This window comes from Amaranthus tricolor, chromosome 13 (assembly GCF_026212465.1).
Source record: "Amaranthus tricolor cultivar Red isolate AtriRed21 chromosome 13, ASM2621246v1, whole genome shotgun sequence".
In the NCBI taxonomy this organism is placed as follows: Eukaryota; Viridiplantae; Streptophyta; class Magnoliopsida; order Caryophyllales; family Amaranthaceae; genus Amaranthus; species Amaranthus tricolor.
In genome coordinates this window covers 15,713,250-15,731,793 of record NC_080059.1, presented here as the reverse complement: position 1 = coordinate 15,731,793, position 18,544 = coordinate 15,713,250, and the positions used below count along the sequence as shown (strand labels likewise).

General features: G+C 32.8%; 2 protein-coding genes across 2 annotated transcripts in view; one reads left to right on the top strand and one right to left on the bottom strand.

Annotated features, from left to right (window-relative positions):
• The window catches only part of LOC130797415 (metal tolerance protein 10-like), a 5,219-nt gene extending 1,754 nt beyond the window's left edge, over positions 1-3,465 (top strand). Inside the window, exons 2-6 of the mRNA XM_057659975.1 lie at positions 899-1,011; positions 1,177-1,422; positions 2,109-2,189; positions 2,328-2,558; positions 2,882-3,465. Of these exons, the coding sequence (XP_057515958.1) occupies positions 899-1,011; positions 1,177-1,422; positions 2,109-2,189; positions 2,328-2,558; positions 2,882-3,226 (1,016 nt within the window). The 3' untranslated portion in view covers positions 3,227-3,465. The remainder of the gene's footprint in view (positions 1-898; positions 1,012-1,176; positions 1,423-2,108; positions 2,190-2,327; positions 2,559-2,881) is intronic.
• A 3,690-nt stretch (positions 3,466-7,155) lies between these two features.
• On the bottom strand, positions 7,156-9,422 carry LOC130797414 (uncharacterized). The gene is made up of 3 exons (XM_057659974.1): positions 9,290-9,422; positions 9,074-9,180; positions 7,156-7,918 (listed from the first exon to the last, which is right to left on the bottom strand). The coding sequence occupies exons 2-3, from the start codon at positions 9,177-9,179 to the stop codon at positions 7,416-7,418; spliced, it is 609 nt and encodes a 202-aa protein (XP_057515957.1). The 5' UTR covers position 9,180; positions 9,290-9,422; the 3' UTR covers positions 7,156-7,415.
• Between the last annotated feature and the right edge of the window lie 9,122 nt (positions 9,423-18,544).

Genomic DNA, 18,544 nt, shown 5'->3' with positions numbered 1-18,544 from the left:
GTGGGGTATGGTGGCAGTGGTGGGGAATAAGGGTTGGGCAGGGGATGGGGGCTGGGGTGGGGAATTGATTACAACAGGTTAATAATGCCAGAGGGAAATGCGTAAGCATTATATAGGGTTAATCAAAAGTCCATATTATTGTAGGGAAATCAATAAAATGTCGTATTATTCACGATAATTTATCAAAAAGAAATCCATAAGAACAAAAGAGAGTAATTATTAAGTTAGGAATTGAAGTAGGTTGTATGAACCTTAGTGTCAAGAAAATTTTTCTCTACTTATTATTTTGGCATTTCTATATGATTTTACCGTAAAAAGCGCTTCATATATTTATCAAACAAAAATATTGTTTACGTACTCTCCCTTATTTCAATCTATATAAGAAGAAGATCGATAAGGAGGTAAATAGAGCAACAATATTCAGAGAGCGACAACAGTCAGTCATTGTGAGTAGGACAAAGAGGAATTACTCAAAAGTTCATGAAGTTAGTATCTCGTTTTTCAGACAAGGTCATAGGTTTGATTTTCTTCTAGCCTTTTCTTCCATTAACTTTCTTCAACTTAACCTGTAATCCAAAGAGAAATAAAAAAGAATTCCGTTTATTTTAGACATGATGTAAATGGGATTGTATGATCCACTTTTTTACAATAGTGCAAATTGAACTTTTTTATGGTTGTGTGAGAATGATCATGGTGCAGAAATAATGTACTCCTTTAGTATATGGTATTAGTTGAGTTACAAATATGTTCAAAGCTATGAATCAACATTTTGAATTCATGATTTGCTTAATTTGCAGTGCATAAGGAGAATAGTGAAGTGTGTGACACTTATTCACCCTTCTTACTTTTCCATTCATCAATTTTGTTGTTCAATATAGTTTGTCTTACATTTTGGCAGGGAAACAAGGTAAGGTTGCCGAATATTACAAGAAACAGGAGAGACTATTCGAAGGATACAATGAGATGGAAACCATCACTGAAACCGGTTTCTTTCCTGGAAGTCTCACAGAGGTTAGCTCATACTTTTACTTTTCTCTACTTTGTGCACACTTTCTTCCGATTCTTTTTAGTTGCAGCACTTCTTAAAACACCAATGTCAATGTACTTTTTCAACTGTTAATATGTTTGTTGTACATATTATTATAAATGACCTATATATGTTTTTGTTGTGTTCAGGATGAGATGAAGCAACTTGCAAAGAGTGAGAGGTTAGCAATAACAATATCAAATGTAGCAAATGTTGTTCTTTTTTTAGCAAAGATATATGCTTCCATAGAAAGCAGATCGTTAGCAGTGATTGCCTCCACACTGGATTCACTTCTTGATCTTTTATCTGGATTTATTCTTTGGTTTACTTCTCATGCTATGAGAAAACCAAATCAATTTACATATCCTATTGGAAAAAAAAGGATGCAACCTGTGGTATGCTGCCCTTCAACCTCCTACTTTATTTATTTATTTTTTTTTACTATAATAATTTAACTTTAATCATCTATTGAATTCATAGAGTATTGTTCCAGTATCATTCATCTTTGTAGCCCCGACTCAGGAACTCATAGTATGTGTTTAAGTGTCCAACTCAGCTAAATTGTGAAAAATACAATATTTTTTGTCCCAAACAAATAATACTTTAGGTAAAATGAAGAGTACCGGTAACAAATGCATTCAACATTTCCTGTGTGTTAGTTTGTGCATAAGATTGATTGCCTAATTTATATGCTTTACTTAGTTACCCTTGGTGAACATTAGATGCTTGGCTGTCATCTATGCTACTAGGACTTGCATACCCATGTCCGTTTCATAAACATGTGTCCAAATTATTTTACTTGCCTATTTATAAAAACAAATTCTCCGTATTTTGAACCAAAATGATTACACATGTTTGAAAAATAAGAGTCGAACACGTGTATTTTAGGTAAAGTGAAGAGTCTGGCCAATACCGATTGTATAATTAAGCAACCAACCAACCAGTTGGTGAAGTGCTTGTCTAGAGGCTAGGGATCCTCTTACTAACCCTATATAAGAATATATTTTAAAGCTAGTCATCTTGTTTCCGGAGGGTTTTTGGAATTTGTTACATATGATAGATTTTGTTTTGGATGATGTAGGGTATTATAGTGTTTGCATCAGTGATGGCTACGCTCGGAATACAAATACTACTGGAGTCAGGTCGGGACCTTGTAACTAAGGTACAGTGAATTTACTGATATACAAACTTTCTTAAATGAAGCTTTCTTACTACCAGGCATAGACCATAGTACTAAATTTACATGATTCTGTAGATATTCATAGCAATATACTGGTTCATTTGTTTGTTAATACTGCAGACGGGGCCTAAAATGAATCACAAACAAGAACTGTGGATGATCGGGATTATGGTGTCGGTCACAGCAGTGAAGTTCTTTCTAATGATCTATTGTCGGCGATTTGAAAATGAGATAGTTAGAGCATATGCACAAGATCACTTCTTTGATGTTATTACAAACTCTATTGGTCTGGCAACTGCTGTTCTTGCTGTTCGATTCTACTGGTGGATTGATGCAACTGGTGCCATGATTGTAAGTTTTCTTCAATTCCTCTACTAACTTGGTCTTATTTTGCAATATACTTGGTTTTGATGCTACTTTCATGTATCGTAAATATTGATTTATTTCAATCCTCACAGTAAGCCAAAGATTTAGTGATTTGGTTTTCGATTATAACAGACTATAGTGAAATGAGGCATGAAATCGTATGCACTTCTTATTGCCTAGGGTATGGTTGCTTATATCCGATCTAGCGATCCTACCAACTATGCCTAAGTGAAATTATTTGTAGGAGTCACCTAATAGTTTTTGGTGACTGAAAACTGATTTACTGCCATTATGCAACTCTGCTACAGATTGCTTTGTACACAATAAGTACCTGGGCAAAAACTGTGATTGAGAATGTTTGGTCACTTATTGGAAGGACTGCACCACCAGAGTTCTTAGCGAAGCTAACTTATCTTGTATGGAATCATCATGAAGAGATAAAGCACATTGACACTGTCCGGGCGTACACCTTTGGTTCCCACTACTTTGCCGAGGTAGACATTGTGTTGCCTGAAGATATGCCTCTGAACATAGCACATAACATTGGCGAGACACTCCAAGAGAAACTCGAGCAGCTCCGTGATGTAGAGCGAGCATTTGTGCACATCGATTTTGAGTTCACTCATCGGCCTGAGCATAAAACAAAAGTTTGATGACTGATCACTACTGATTAAAAACAAGGTTTGACAACATAGATAGAAATTTCATATTACCTGGCTTAGTCTAGTTACATGTTGAAAATTTTCTATGCCATCTATTTTTGTACCGGCTTGTCATTAACTTTAGGAATTTTCTTTTTTTTGAAAAGAACCTGATAATTCAGTTATAAAAATGTCATTCGACATTTTGAACAAAATAACAATCAATTAAATACATAATAGTTTTAATGAAACAAGTTTCTGTATAGAAAAAGTCATGGTCATTAAAAAGGAGATCTAAGTCTTCCCTCTATCATATTGCTGTTTGATACAGCCTCCTCCAAGGAGGTCTTCAGACCTAGAGTGCCTTTGAAATAATGATAAGTTTGATACGATTGACTGTATAATATAATTGACACATGTGATGACGTCATATATATTATTACTATCAAATTGATAACAAGACTTGAAACTCTCACCATGAGAGAATTTAAAACCCAATGTATGGTAAATCGAATCCAACAAATAGATAGAATAACCCTATAATATAAAGAGAATATATTTTATTTTTAACTAAAAATAAATACGCAAAAATAAAGAGATTAGAGGCTTAACATTAACCATAAGATTGACAGTAGCCCTAAAATGGACAATAGAGGCTAGGGTTTTTTTTTAGAGAAAAAAAAGATGAGATGCTATTTACTTTAAAAATTCGATTGCCCCCAAAAGTTAAATGAAATACTCCTATTTTTCTAGACTACTAAAAGTATTTTGTTTAACCAGTTAAATCATCGTGGAAAAGCGTTGTATCGATTAAGTTGTAAATCTTTTTAAATTTATAAAACTAATATTTAAAGATGTAAAACATTAATGTTCAACCCAGTTAAGAGATATAGTCACGTCACTATGACCTTAACTTGCCACAATCACGATCAAAAAAGCATTTATGGCACTCTCATAGGACCTGACAAGAAATAGGGATAGTTGAAGGCGTCTTATTCATGCCTAGATTACTTATAGTTCCCCCTTAGCTTTTGCTCTTGTTCCTTGCTACTCATATAACACTCTTTGACTCGTTTTAGTTAGTTCTCACTTTTCTTTATATGCTTAGTATTCTTATTTATATTTACTTGTTAATTATTGTGAAAGGTCACTTATGAATTACCTTCTCCCTTCTCTCCCTAGACTTTGCTCATATCTTTATGAGTCGAATATACTAAGTATGATGATGATGAATAGAATTTGAAATATGCAAAAAAGATGGTGCAGTAGAATTAAAACCGATTAAGCAATCATTGATGTGGGATTTGTTTTTTTTTTTTTTTTGAAATTCACAATGTATAGATTAAAGAATAAAAAAACATTAACATAGAAGAGACCAAGATCGCCGACATAAAAAACTCTGAGGAGGGGAAAAAGCCATCGGAACAATGCCCGAAACTATACCAGGCCTCCCAAACAGCATAGTAGCGGACTATGTTCGGAGGTTCAAAAAACACCTAAAAGCAAGCTACATGCAAAAAATATTCAAACCTAAAACCTAAAAAGACCAACAAAAAGAGCAAAACACACCTCACCAACAACCACCTAGTACAAAACACCAATCTGCAACACCTCTACAGCCACGAACTTTTTTATCAGTTGAATCACCGTAGAAAAACATCATGTCGATAAAATTGTAAATCTTTTCAAACCTATAAAACTAATATTTAAATATGTAAAATAATAATGTTTCAACGCAGTGTAATGGATACGGCTAATGTTTGACTACACAATAACCACATCACTATGATCGTACTTGCCACAATCACGATCAAAAGCATTTATAAATAGGATATGGGGTTTGTTAATCTAGATACTTAAAAAATAAAAGTATTCATTATGTGTGGATTACTCACTTATCTGAAGTTTGCTAGGTAAATAATGGTGATTACTCACTTGTAGGAGGAAAGTATTTATAGGTTTATGACTTTAATGATTTTGTTTTCCTTTTTTTTAAGTTTTAATTATTTTATTAATTTTTTTAAAATCTTTTTATAGTGATTTACAAATTACCGTAATTAACTAAGATTTTCTACACTTTATCTAGTACCTGCTATAAAGAGTAATATTTATATCCACTAATTTGATGCCTTAAAATTCAGTTACAAAGTTTATGACCAATTCAAATCCACTCCTTAAACCTATTAACAACTAAACCTAACCCTAAAATAAAAAATGTTTTTGTTACTTGCTAATAATGAAATGATTTAAGTTACTCCAACCATCACCCAATCTAATGACGCATGATCAGTTGCACAACCACAAAAGTCAAAGATAGACGTTTATAACCATTAAATTAACCAGAATCAATAATCTTATGAATCATAACCAATTTCTTCCAAATCGAGTTTATCTTGTAATTGAATTGTATCCAAATTGAAATTGTCCCATTACCAAAGATCAACTAACCTAAAACAAATCTAACCTGTAATATTCTCGATTCAACTCAGTCGCCTATCCGAATTTTAGTTGAACTCGTTTCATGATTAATGATTGCTTAACTGATCCTAAACCGATAGTCTGATATCAACATGACTTTATTTTAACTTCATATTATCTGAACCGAATATGACTTGAACTGAACCAAAGGTGAACTGAGTGAGAATATTATTAACCGATTTAAAACTGACTTATACATCATCCGAGCTGATTTTTACTCATCCTAGACCAATTCAAACACCCAATTAGATACCAGTAGTATATTGTTTAAACTTGAAAAGTCTCTTGGACTTGCCGACACTGTCTATGAGAAAGCTATCACAAAGATGCAAACACGATTTCTTTATGGCATTTTTGGCAAATTGAAATTCATTTTCAAATATTGAACGGGTTTAAATATTATGTTTGGTAAATTTTTAATTTGGAAATATAGAGTTGGATTAATTCCATAAAATTTCAATAACAAAGTAAAAATGAGCCAAATATTAAAATTTGAAAATTTCAAGTATATAGGTGTCATTTACAATTTTTGAATTTAAATACCAAAATTAAATTTTCTATTTTCAAATAAATTCTATGTTGTCAAATAAATATAAAATAAAAAAATTCAAATAGTTAGTTCAAGTGCAGATTAATATCATTAATGTAGTACAAATTAACATCATTTAATGCTAATGCTAGGCAAATTTCATCAGGTTAATCATTCCACCGAAAGTTGAAAGTACCCGTTTTTAGTAATTTCATCAAGTTGCAATTTGTATCAAACCAAACAAATTCTTTTGTAATGATAACGGTCATTCTAATAAAAATAAAAAATTTTATTGAAAGCTAATCAACCTCTTTTTTTATTTTTTTTTTTAATTTTTACTATAGCTTGGTAATCAACTTTAATCATACAAAGTTTTTTTTTCAAAAATTTTCATTACTTTGTGAATAAACTTTGTGAACAAAATTAAATGATTGAAATTAAATAACATAACTATTAAATTTATTAAAAATTTTCTATTAAAATAACACAAAATTACACTAAGACCTCTATTTAGAGTACTTTAAAAAAGTAGGTAATCAGTAAAAAATAGTTTTAAACTTTTAATAATAAAAAAATCAGTACAAATAATTAGATATCAATTTCATTAAGTACAACTTAATTTTAATTAAAAATTAATTACAATCAGTAAAATCTATTCAAATTAGTAAAAATTAATTTTGGATCGGTAAAAATTAATTTTAATCAACAATAATCTGTAAAATATTCTAAACTAAACATGACATAAATTACATTAGAAATAATTGTCCTGAATAATCCAATCTATTGCCCATTTGATGTGAATAATCTCTTCAATAGATTATTTCTAAATAATTCAACCTTTATATATTTTATCGACTTATAATACAAATAATTCTAAATAATTATTGCTATAAAACCCATTTGCATATTTCAACTGACTACAGTAAGTCCAGTATAGAGATCAAATCCCTTATAAAACATTCAATTTTCTACTTACATAATAGTACAATACAAAAAAAATCGAGAAGCTTTTAATGTCCACAATTGATATAACTTATATGAATACAAATAATTAAAATAAAGAACTCAAATATTGAAAATAATCGTTTTCATAATGTCAGCGATGAATGAACTAAAAAGAAAAGTTTGCTACAATGTCCACAATAGATGGACTAAAACAAAGAAAACCATTGCAACATTTAGCCAAACATAAATTCACTTTTTCCTGCTTCTTGTACTAATAGTCCTTTTGGTAGTTAACTTCTCATCAACATCCATGGACATCGACGGCAATGGTGGCTTCTTAGTGGTGCTCCTCAGCGCGTACCTCGGATGTTGGCTACGATCAACCGAATAGGTTGCAGCAGCCATCATTGTCTTCTTCAAAGACTCGCATTTTTTCTTTGATTCTTTTTTCTTAGTTGAATCAGCTTTAACGCCTAAATTGTATGCACTTTTTGACTCCTCTTCAACTGTTTCGTTCTGTTTTTTCATTCTTAATCTTTCATTCCTTTTCTCGGAATAAACATCGTAAAATCTACCCCTTTCAAACAAATTACTACCACCAATAGTTGGATAACTGGAATACACATTGTTTTCAGAATTGATTGCTCCTAATTCCATTTGCACCATTTTTTGTAAAGCCCTTAATTCACATGAAACTTTTGCGAATTCCGGCCTGTTTTCTGATTCTTTCATTTGGAATTTGGTGGATAACACTGCAATATGAATTAATTGTCAAAAAGCTACTACAGTAAACTTTATAAATAATACAAGTTTGATTTTATTGCTTCATTTGTGATTGACAAAACACTATTACGACGATAAATAATCTAATGGTATGTTAGGCAACGTAAAATTCATTTTCAAATATTGAATTGACTCAAATACTATGTTTAGCAAATCTTAAATTTAAAAATGTGGAATTGACCATAAAATTTTAATAATAATATAAAATTGGTTAAGCAACAAAATTTGCAAATTCCAAATATATAGTGTCATTTACAATTTATAAATTTGAATAAAAAAATTAAATTTTCTAATTTCAAATGAATTTTATGTGGCCAGGTTGTTTCCAATTAGTCACTCCCAAATAGGTTTGGACTTCTAAAGCTTATTTCCAATTAGCCCAATAGAAAACTTTTAACTAAGGTTAAGTTGGATCCAATGACAAAAGTTAGCATAACAATAAATCACTGGTTCGAATCTCAACTATCCATTATTTAAAAGCGGAAGTGGAATGTTAAGCGGCAGGTATGAGCTTGTGTTGCATTTTCTGTTCTAGCTCAAAGGTTCTTCTCGGGTGTCAAGAGGTGTGTTAGAGTATATAACATATCTGGACCTTAACCATTTTAGTTGAGTTGATTTCTTGACATAAATAACTTACGTAACGAGAAATCTACAATTTTTTTCAGTTCATTCCAATTCATCAAAGGAACATAATTGAACCCAATTTTCAAAGTACTGAATGTTACGATTATAGAAGAATTTCTGACTGACAAAAACCCAAAACCCAGAAAAATCTTATCCAGAAGAACCTAAAACGAACAAATTCCAAAGAAATACCGGTATTTCAGATTATTATTTAAAAATTTTCATAAAACTTCTAGTAAATGGAAGAAATTATTAGTACCCATAAACACCAAAGAGAAAAAGTGAGCAACAGAATCTCTTGAATCATTTGACAATCCCAGATAAAAAACAGCAAAAGGAATTATAAGGCTATTTAGGATTTCTAATGGAAATTTTTCATAAAATTTATAAATAAAAAAAGCTTTTGTGAATTAATTGGAAAAATAAGCAGCAGCATCAACCCAGAAATAAAAATGTAATACAAAAAACAAACTCATTAACTGTGTCGATTAGAAAAATACCTGGTGTACGAAAAGGTGTATTTGTGTTAGATGGTTTTAGAACTGATCGACGCCCACGAATCCTCATCGGAGATTTCGCAAGCGGTGGTTTTTTATCAGTTTTCATACTGCAAAGTCAAAGAAGCACAAACATGGAAAAAAATTACAGATTTAGAGATGAATAAACAAGAAATTGAAAAGCTGATATGACAGAAAACAAAGAATAATAGAAAATACCTTAGAAATTCTTGAGATTTTTGGTCAAGGAATGCTACCGATTCTGATTTTAGGGTTCTTGTTTGTGGGTTGATGATGTGTGAAAATGATGGTATACAGTGACAACGGGCGGCTAGACCAATTTAAAAGGAGGAGAGCGTGTCTAACGGTCAAATTTATTGATCTGACGATCCCTATCTTTTGGGTTGTCTTTTTGTGTGGTTGAGATATTATTACCAGTAAATGTTTTTTATTTGATTTTATTTTTTAATATGGTAAAGAGTTGATATTGAGTCACACTTAGATATGGGAAAACGGTCGGTCGGTCGGGTTTTGGGTCGGATCAATTTCGGTCGGGTTATTTTCGGGTCGGGTCAGTTTCGGATCAGGTCAGTTTCAGGTCGGATCACTCTGGGTTTCGGGTAGGTTCGGATTGACCCAACGGGTTACCATAAAATATTAAGAATATCCAATCGACTAATTCAACATAAAAAAAATCATTAAAATGTCTTAAAAAAATCATTAGAGAAATTACATGTACGATTTTCAAAAAATAGTTGGTATGTCAGGTTCATTTAAGTGCAAGAAAAATATGGGAATTAATACTTATTTTGAAAGACTTGTAAGATACGCGCTTTATAAAAGTTATTTTGTTTATTATAATTGTAACGTTAGATAAAAATGACGTTAAAATTATCTTCACAATTTTCATGTTGGAAAGATATACAACTAACTAAGTACTTATTTCGTCTTATAAGATACGCGTTTTATAATTTAGGGTAGCGATATTCGTTTTTTGAAAAGCTCATTCAAACGTGCGAAACGTTCGTATAAATTATATTGATTTGCTTACTGAAATGTAGAAGAATTAAAAACTCATTTGACTGATTTAACAAGATACATGTATTCAATTAAGATGATTATAACGTCCTATTTTTAAAGAAAAATAATTACGATGGCTAAAAAGACGTTAAATATGTGTTTTTTGAGATCTATTGATGAGTTTTAGGATTCAAGTGATATACTCAATATGTTGAGATACTTTGAAAACTAAAATTTTATTTAAAATGAATTCTAACATTGAAATTACTCTAAAAATTGATATTAAATCGGTCAAAACGGGTCGGTTTCCGGTCGGGTAATTATCGGGTCGGTCATGTTTCGGATTAAGTCGCTTTCGGGTCGGTCGGGTTTGGGTTCTATCGGGTCGGGTCCCGGGTTCATTTTCGGGTCGGATCAAATTTTCCCAGGTCTAGTCACACTACTTGCTAGAGTTAAATTCTGACCTGACCAAAAACCCGAGCTAAAATATGAAAAGCTATCCCACTTAGAGATGTGTTTTTAAATTGATTATGATTTTCTGAATCTAATAGTGACCGAACCGAGCATATTCGATTTACATTGTGCTCGAATTGAATCCAATCCGATTAAAATCAACTTAACCCAAATTGATTTTAATCAAACATTTGTAAAACCAAACCTAATTTTAAGTGAAAACTATTAAAAACTCTAGAAAACTTATGATTTTAATTTTAATTTATCAAACTATTGTTATTTTATTGAATGAATGCAACAAATTAATAACTAATTTAAGTTATCAAATGTTGGAAAAGTAATTTCTAGTATTGCAAGTAAAAACTTTAACAATAAATTAACACGTTTTTCCATAAAATTGACATTATACAATTTTATAATTTTACTGCTAAATGACAGTTGGCATTCTAACAGCCATTTTCCAAATGCAGCAAGATTAGCGGTCCATTAATTATATAGTATTTTATTTCTTAAAATACAGTAATTTGAAAAAAAATACAGAGCTTTGAAAGATTAATTTTCTTTATTACAACAGTTATAAAATCGTACATTAATATAATGATATGAAAAAATAATAAACTTTTGAATATATTTTACTAGAATATCGAGTTGATTTCCTTTAATAATGCTATTACTATAGGCAAATTAATTAGCTGTGAGAAAATACTTTACAGAAAAAAAAGGGTCATAATTTTTCATTTTCTATAATAAATAAAAAATATCAATAAAAATACATTGATTTCCTTTAATAAAAAATTTTGATTTGTTGCTGTATTTTTTGGCTAATTGCTTCATAATATTCTAGTGAAAATGCATTGTACTTTGTAATCGTAGTAATAAGATTCCAGACTTATATAATTTGTTTTGGTAACACATAAAGTATAAGAAGATCAGATTTTGCGACCTATCTAAAATTAACCAAGAAGGAAAATATGGTACAGTTGGAGCCATATTCGCTCTAGACGTATAAAATGATTGGTTTTATCGGTCATACGCAAAATGTTGTACTCAAGTTTTGCTAAACAATGAAGTTTTAAAATCTTGTAGTTTGCTTATTTCAAGAATATTTTGGTGCTCTTTATTGCATTATCAACTCAAGTTTTATTAAAGCATTTCATCAAACACTTAGATTGTATAGGCATTTATTGGAGTTCATCATGGATGTTGTTTAATTCTTCATTATCTACTTGTTCTCCTTCCTTGGATTGATTCCAAGATGATAATTTCTAATCTCCTTACTTGATTATCTTTAATCTTATTATTATTGTTGGTAATTTTTATTTTAATCATGGATTCATGTCAATTATGTACTATATTATATTCAAGTTTTTTCTTTCATCATTACTGAGTAGAATAATTTGGCTAAGGCTAGGATTTATCACCAAATATGTAGTGTAATTGCTTTTTTTTTTTTTATTTTTTATTACTCTTGGCTTGGATATGTGATTTATGGTTTGAGATGGATTTTGCTATTATAATAGCATCATTGGATTGAGAACGAGAGTCAATTTTTAATGATAATCTATTCTTGAAATTAAATCATCTCCATTAAAATAGGTTGATGTTTTGATGGGAAATATTGAATGTGTGGTACATGTCTTGAAATGTGTTTAGCTTCATGAGAATAGGTAGTTGAGCATGTTTTAGGCAGCTTTTGTTGCTCGAGAGTGAACATTAGTATTTAAAATACATTCTTCCCCATAACTCATTTCTATGTCCATAGGTTAAAGATTAGTAAATACTATTTTGGTGAGAAGGCCTAGCCTCTGCCTCATCATCATCATATTACCTTTCATGTCTTATTAACTTTAATCTTATTTCTTAGTGAATTAACATCTTTATTTGTTTTATGCTTGGTTTTAGCTTAAGTCTTTATTTGCTTGTTTTAGCTAATTACACTAACAAACATCTATATACATTGTTGAACCAACTAATTGATTGAGATTCCCTTGATATACACCCCATTCCCTGTCAATTCGACCGTACCTGCCGACGTACTATGCGACGCCGAGCACTTGCGGTATTACTATTGAAGGACTTAGTCCCGATCAAAACATGACATTGGTTGGTAGTACAATCATAAATTAAAGATAAAATGTACACCTTATACCATAGATCTTAGTCTAAATGGATTGACAATTTAAATAACTATAATGTTTCATAAAAATTTGTTAATTTACCTCTAATGCATGCATCACATGAATGACTATGCTTGTACTCAAGAGCTAGAAGTCTCTTATCCAGATCTTTACTTACTAATTCATGCATGGTGTACGTATTAATGTGACCAAGTCTTCTATGCTATAGCTTTGTTTCATCTGATATAGCCTTTAAACACTCAAAATTTTGAGCTTTGTCGCCTAAAGTAATCGAGCCACCACACTTTTCTTTTATTTCTGAAAATAAAGAAACTTTACTCATATGTCTCGAACATCCACTATCTATGATCCATTTTTGATTCTCCTACAAAACAAAAAATAACCTTTCTCAACCTTACTTAGCCAGCCAAGTGACAAATTTGGGAGCATATTCAGGGTAGACTACGTTAGGTGGTCTTGTCCCTTTAGGAACCCATATTTGTTTTATCTGCTCCTTCATAAGAAAAGGTATTCTTGATGATATAGTTGTCCTTACGTTTGTAGGGACATCCAAACTTAAGATGTCCTTCTTTGTAACAATAAGAGCAAGTAGGCATGTGTCTATGCTTGTATGTACTTTTATCAAATGTGGTTTGACTCTTATAGTTATGTTTAGCGTTAATATAACCGATACCACGTTTATCATTAGATCCTTTTTGTCGTGTAAGCATTTTTACAAGTTTAAATTCAGAATCATTTAGTTTAGTTAAGGATTGTAAACTTTTCTCAGACTCATATCTCAAAGTCCTAAGATCAGATTCAAGATCATAGTTTTTATTCTGAAGATCAATGAGCTTTATCATTTGACTGATATTCTGTTCTTTAAAGACTTTGATTGTCTCTTCAAATTTTAATTTTTCATCCATAGGCGATTCATTTTTCTTTATAAGGTCTTCACAACCTTCGGCATATTGTTTAGATTTTGTGCTTGATGTAGTTCATTTTGGTTTTCTTTTAGTTTATTGTTTAATAATCTTGCTTGTCAGTGCTTACGCTTGGTTTCTAGTGTTGTTTACATGAACCATAACACTCAGAGATCATAGTTACAGCTTGTTTCTTACAATCCTGAGATCTAAAGAGTTACAAAACGATCTCCACCTCCCGTTCAATTACAACCACCCACACTCGATCCTCCTACACCACCAATGACCGAAATTCAACTTTTGTTCAGTCAGTTTGGGACACCTGGGTCCCAAGAGTTTCAAAGGGGTGTGGTACTACCGATTGCCCCAGCTTCATTTTAGATTCACTCCAATTTACCCATATGGTGAAGGAAACCCCATTTTGTGGGTTGAAGAATGAATGTCCACTTCAATACTTAGAGGCATTCTCAGATATTTGCGTGCTTATTCCTCCATTCCCTAATAGTCCTAATTATGTGAGGCTGCACCTCTTCCATGTGAGCTTAGTCGGAAACGCCAAGGATTGGTATAAATGTCTAAAGCCCAACTCCATCACTACTTGGGCTCCATTGAAGACGGTATTTCTAGAGAGGTTCTACCTTACAGTTCGCACACAAGATTGGCGTAAAAAGATCGTGTCCTTTATCGAAGAAGATGATGAGAACCTTAGTGCTGCGTGGAGTAGCTTTAAAAGAAGGATCCGAGCTTGCCCCCATCATGAGTACGGGGAGAATCATTTGAATACATTTTTCCACGATGGGCTCAATGACTCTACAAAAGCACTCATAGATTAAGCGGTTGTTGGTGGACAACTCTCAAAGGTCCCATGCAACCAAGTAAAGGCTAAGATTAAAGAGGTAGCCAAAAATAGCTCTTGGGGAGAAGCGAGGAGTAGTGGGCTACCTAGGGGTATGATTGACACGAGCAATTTGGACTCTATCAGGGCAAAGATCGAAGCAATCATGGACAAGAGGTTGCCTAAGCTCAAGTTGGCTTAAGGTAGTTCCACGGTATCTACTCTAATTGATGCCAAATCCTTCTCATGTAGAATCTACGAGGGCACCTAATCATGATACATCTTATTGTGGGGATTCGAATTCGAAGCATGTAGCATCGGTAGACTATGGAGGAGGCATTTTAGAAGGGACCCCAATCATGAGCTATGATGGTTATGGGTACAACCCCGAGTATGTAGCAGCTATGGGTTATGGTGGCCAAGGTCAAGGGTACACTCAACAAGGTTTCTACAACAACGAACCCCCTAGACCTCCCTTGAATCCCAATGGTAGTCAAGGAAACTTCAGCCAAGGCTACAACTCCAAAAACCATGTGCCTTACAACAATCAAACCAGTGGTAATTTTTCTAGGCCTAACAAGAATAGGCTATACCCCCAAGTTCCACGACCCAATCCCAACCTACCATATCTCACCACTTAACCACTACCAAATCCCACTCCTAGTCATGACTACCTTTCCACCCAAGTGAGCTCCCTTACTCAATAAAACCAAACCCTTTCCCAAATCAATCAAACTTTGATTTCACAAATGCAAAAACTTCAAGCCCAACAAAAGTTGTTCGAATCCCAACTTGCTCAACTACCCAACCCACCTTTACCCACACTATTCTCAATCCAACCCTTCCACCAACCTCCATCACCTAACACCCAAAATTACAACCCTAACCACCATGCATTCAAGGCAATCTTCCTTAGATCGGGAACTGCCTATCCTGCTCCAGTTGAGGCCACAAGCGATGATTTTGGTGAAGGTTTTTCAAGGGGTAGTGAGCTTCATGTGGATGATGAGCATAGAGATGACTTTGAGAGAAAGAAAAAAAGGGGGTGTTGTTGAGGAAGAAGTTGAGAAGAAGGATGAAGATATTGAAGAGAAGCGATATGAGGGTGAAAAAGAAAAAGAGAAGAGAATGGCAGATCAAGAAGAAAGATGGAAGGAAATTCAAGAGAGAAGGGATTATGAGCAACTACATACCCCACTACTACCTTTTCCATACAAAGCGGTGGAAAAACAATTGCAAGCCAAATTTCTTAAGTTTCTTGAGCATATAAGGTAACGTAAAATGAGAATCTCGTTCTTGGTGGCTGTGGAGCAAATGCCTCAATATGCCAAGTACGTGAAGAGTCTCTTGGGGAACAAAAGGAGGCTTGAAAGTGAAGTTGTCAATTTACCGGAGCAAGTAAGTGCCATCATCAAAGGCACATGGGCCAAGAAAGAAAAGGCTCGAGGACCCTTTGTGCTCCTGGTCACTCTTGGGAAACTCAGTTCTAAATGAGCACTCACTAATTAAGGGGCCTCGATTAGCCTTATGCCGATGTCTATTGCAAGGCAACTAGCTTTTGAGCTCAAGCCATCAAGGAAAACCATCCAACTCGCCGTCCGAAGTGTTAAGATGCCATGTGCAAAATTCGAGGATCTACCTATCCAAGTGGGATACATAGTGGTCCCATGTGATTTTATAGTGCTAGACATGGTCGAGGATGCTTATACTCCCCTCATACTAGGGAGAGATGTTTTGAAGACCTCGGGTGCCCTCATTGATTGTGAGTCCGAGACTATTATTATTCGGTAGCCCAAAAGAAAGTTATGTTTGGTTTTGCTAAGTCTTCAAAAGAGCCCAAGGTCGAGCAACTCTATTCTCTTGAGGTTGTGGAGAGTATGATTAAGGAGAAGGTTGAGGGGCATGATTTTCTTGTTACTTGGTGTTTGATGATGAGAATTTTGATGATGAGGTGATGAAGAAACATGTTATTGTTGAGAAGGAAAAGAAGATTGTTCTATTCAAGATGACAATGATGATGATGTTGAGGATGCTAACAAGCATGCCCGCAAGAGAAAGCGGGTAAGAAAAAGAAAAAGTTGCAAAAAGAAGAAGATAGCTCCACCTGGCTTTGGGGAGCCCCACACTACAGTCCACCGCCGGATGACCCCGGTTCTACATTGTTCACCTCCGCCACTACTGCTCGGTGGAGAGTTTTGGGTCACCACTCTAGAAGCGATGGAGATGCTAGGAGTAAGTTCACTCCTAGCTTAGGTATGGTTTCTTTCTTTTCTTTTTCAGTCTGAGCTGGTGGTTAGCTGTGTCAAACATAAAGACATTGAACAAAAGTACATACGGGAGATAAATTGACTTTAGGTTGAGCCAAGTTCTTGCCTTTACCTTTTCTTTAGTAACCACGCTATTTAAACTCCACATGAGCTAAATATTCCCTCTCTTGACCTAGAGGATAGCATAGTGATGGTGGGGTTGGTGTGTGTTACACTATTTTGTGGGCTTTTTTGTTATTACAATGGTTGTTGGTTTATTATGACTCTATTAATTCATATTTTGCTCATATTTCTCTCCCTTTCCTCTTATGCTTTACATAGTGATTATCTTATATATATATATATATATATATATATATATATATATATATATATATATATATATATATATATATATATATATATATATATATATATATATATATATATATATATATATATATATATATATATATATATAGGAAATCATTACTTTTTGAAACAGTCACATTATTATGAGATGTCATTAGTCATTTTTAGCGCCTAATTTTTTTTATATATTTGTTCGTTACTAATTATAATTTAGTTAGTAATGATAGTAATTTGAAAAATCTCTACGATGATTAGAAATTTGTTAATTCGTAATGTGATTATGAATCGTAACAAGTAATGTAAACTTTGGAGGTAAAACTTAAAGTTGAGCAATTACCCATAACAGTTTGAGAAAATTTTAATCATAACCCGAGCATGTTATTTAACCATGTGGGAGTAAATTAAATATTTCATACACATATACAAGTGATTTTTGAACATAAAGTAGAAGTTACATAGCTTGTTACATGTACAACAATTTTTATCCACACTTAAACTATCTTAGATAAACCTTTCTTACACCATAAAAGACCAAATTGAGGACAAGAAGCACTCTAAATCAGCCCCAAACCGCAGCCAATATGGATGTCCCCAATGCCCTTAGTAGCTCCTTGTTTATTTACACACTCAAGCCAATCACACTACCTAAAACCCCTTTTGTTCTACCCAAAGCTTGTGCATCATTACAAGCATGCAAGAGGCAAATATTTGAAGCGAAAACACTCTATTTTCTGAATAATGAATCAGCCATAAACCCCAACACATTGCTCCCAAGTTAATCCATGAACGAATACTAGAATCCTTCAAACTTTCAACTACTAAAACACCTTCTTTTCTCATAAAATCTTCTTTAATAACCATCTAAAACTTCTAAAAAATATGTTTATAAACTCAAATCTCCCATAAAAATAATCTTCATTTCAAGAACTTTCCATGACACCAAACTTGAAAAAATTCATCAAGTATAGAGTAAGTTATGTTCATTTCTTTCTTCCACTACTTTTTGTTAGAACTTGTTCATGTAAACCATTCTTTTTTTGCATGAATCCTTCTATAAACTAAGAACATTATAAAATGGATATTTTATCTCTAAGACTAAGAAAATCATCACTTATAAATCTATAAAAATCGGCTATAATAGAAAATAAGAAGATGTATTTCAACAAACATATAAATTTTCTTACTTTAAGGAATTAAGTAAAATTATGTGACGTGCTTAAGTATGTTTCTCAACATAATAAGTATCCTCAAATATGTTAAAATCATCACAAGAATTAGTTTAACAACTCCAAGGAAAATTGTGCATGTTAGAAATCAAAAATTATTATTGATGTTTGGATGAATGCAATATGTTTAGTTGAAGAGTTGGAGTTGAGACTTGAAGGGCAAGGACCCGAAGTTGGAACCACTTCTAAGAACGCATAGGAGCTTACGTGGGAGCTTACGGAATATTTATAAGGCTTGGAGTCAAGGTATTTCACATGGGGTGATTTTCAAAGGATTTAAGA

Excerpts from the sequence above, each read along its gene's own strand:
- LOC130797414 (XM_057659974.1), bottom strand. The coding sequence starts at position 9,179 with ATGAAAACTGATAAAAAACCACCGCTTGCGAAATCTCCGATGAGGATT. Across the intron at positions 7,919-9,073 it reads TACACCTTTTCGTACACCAG|TGTTATCCACCAAATTCCAA; the intron begins GTATTTTTCTAA and ends TTCATATTGCAG.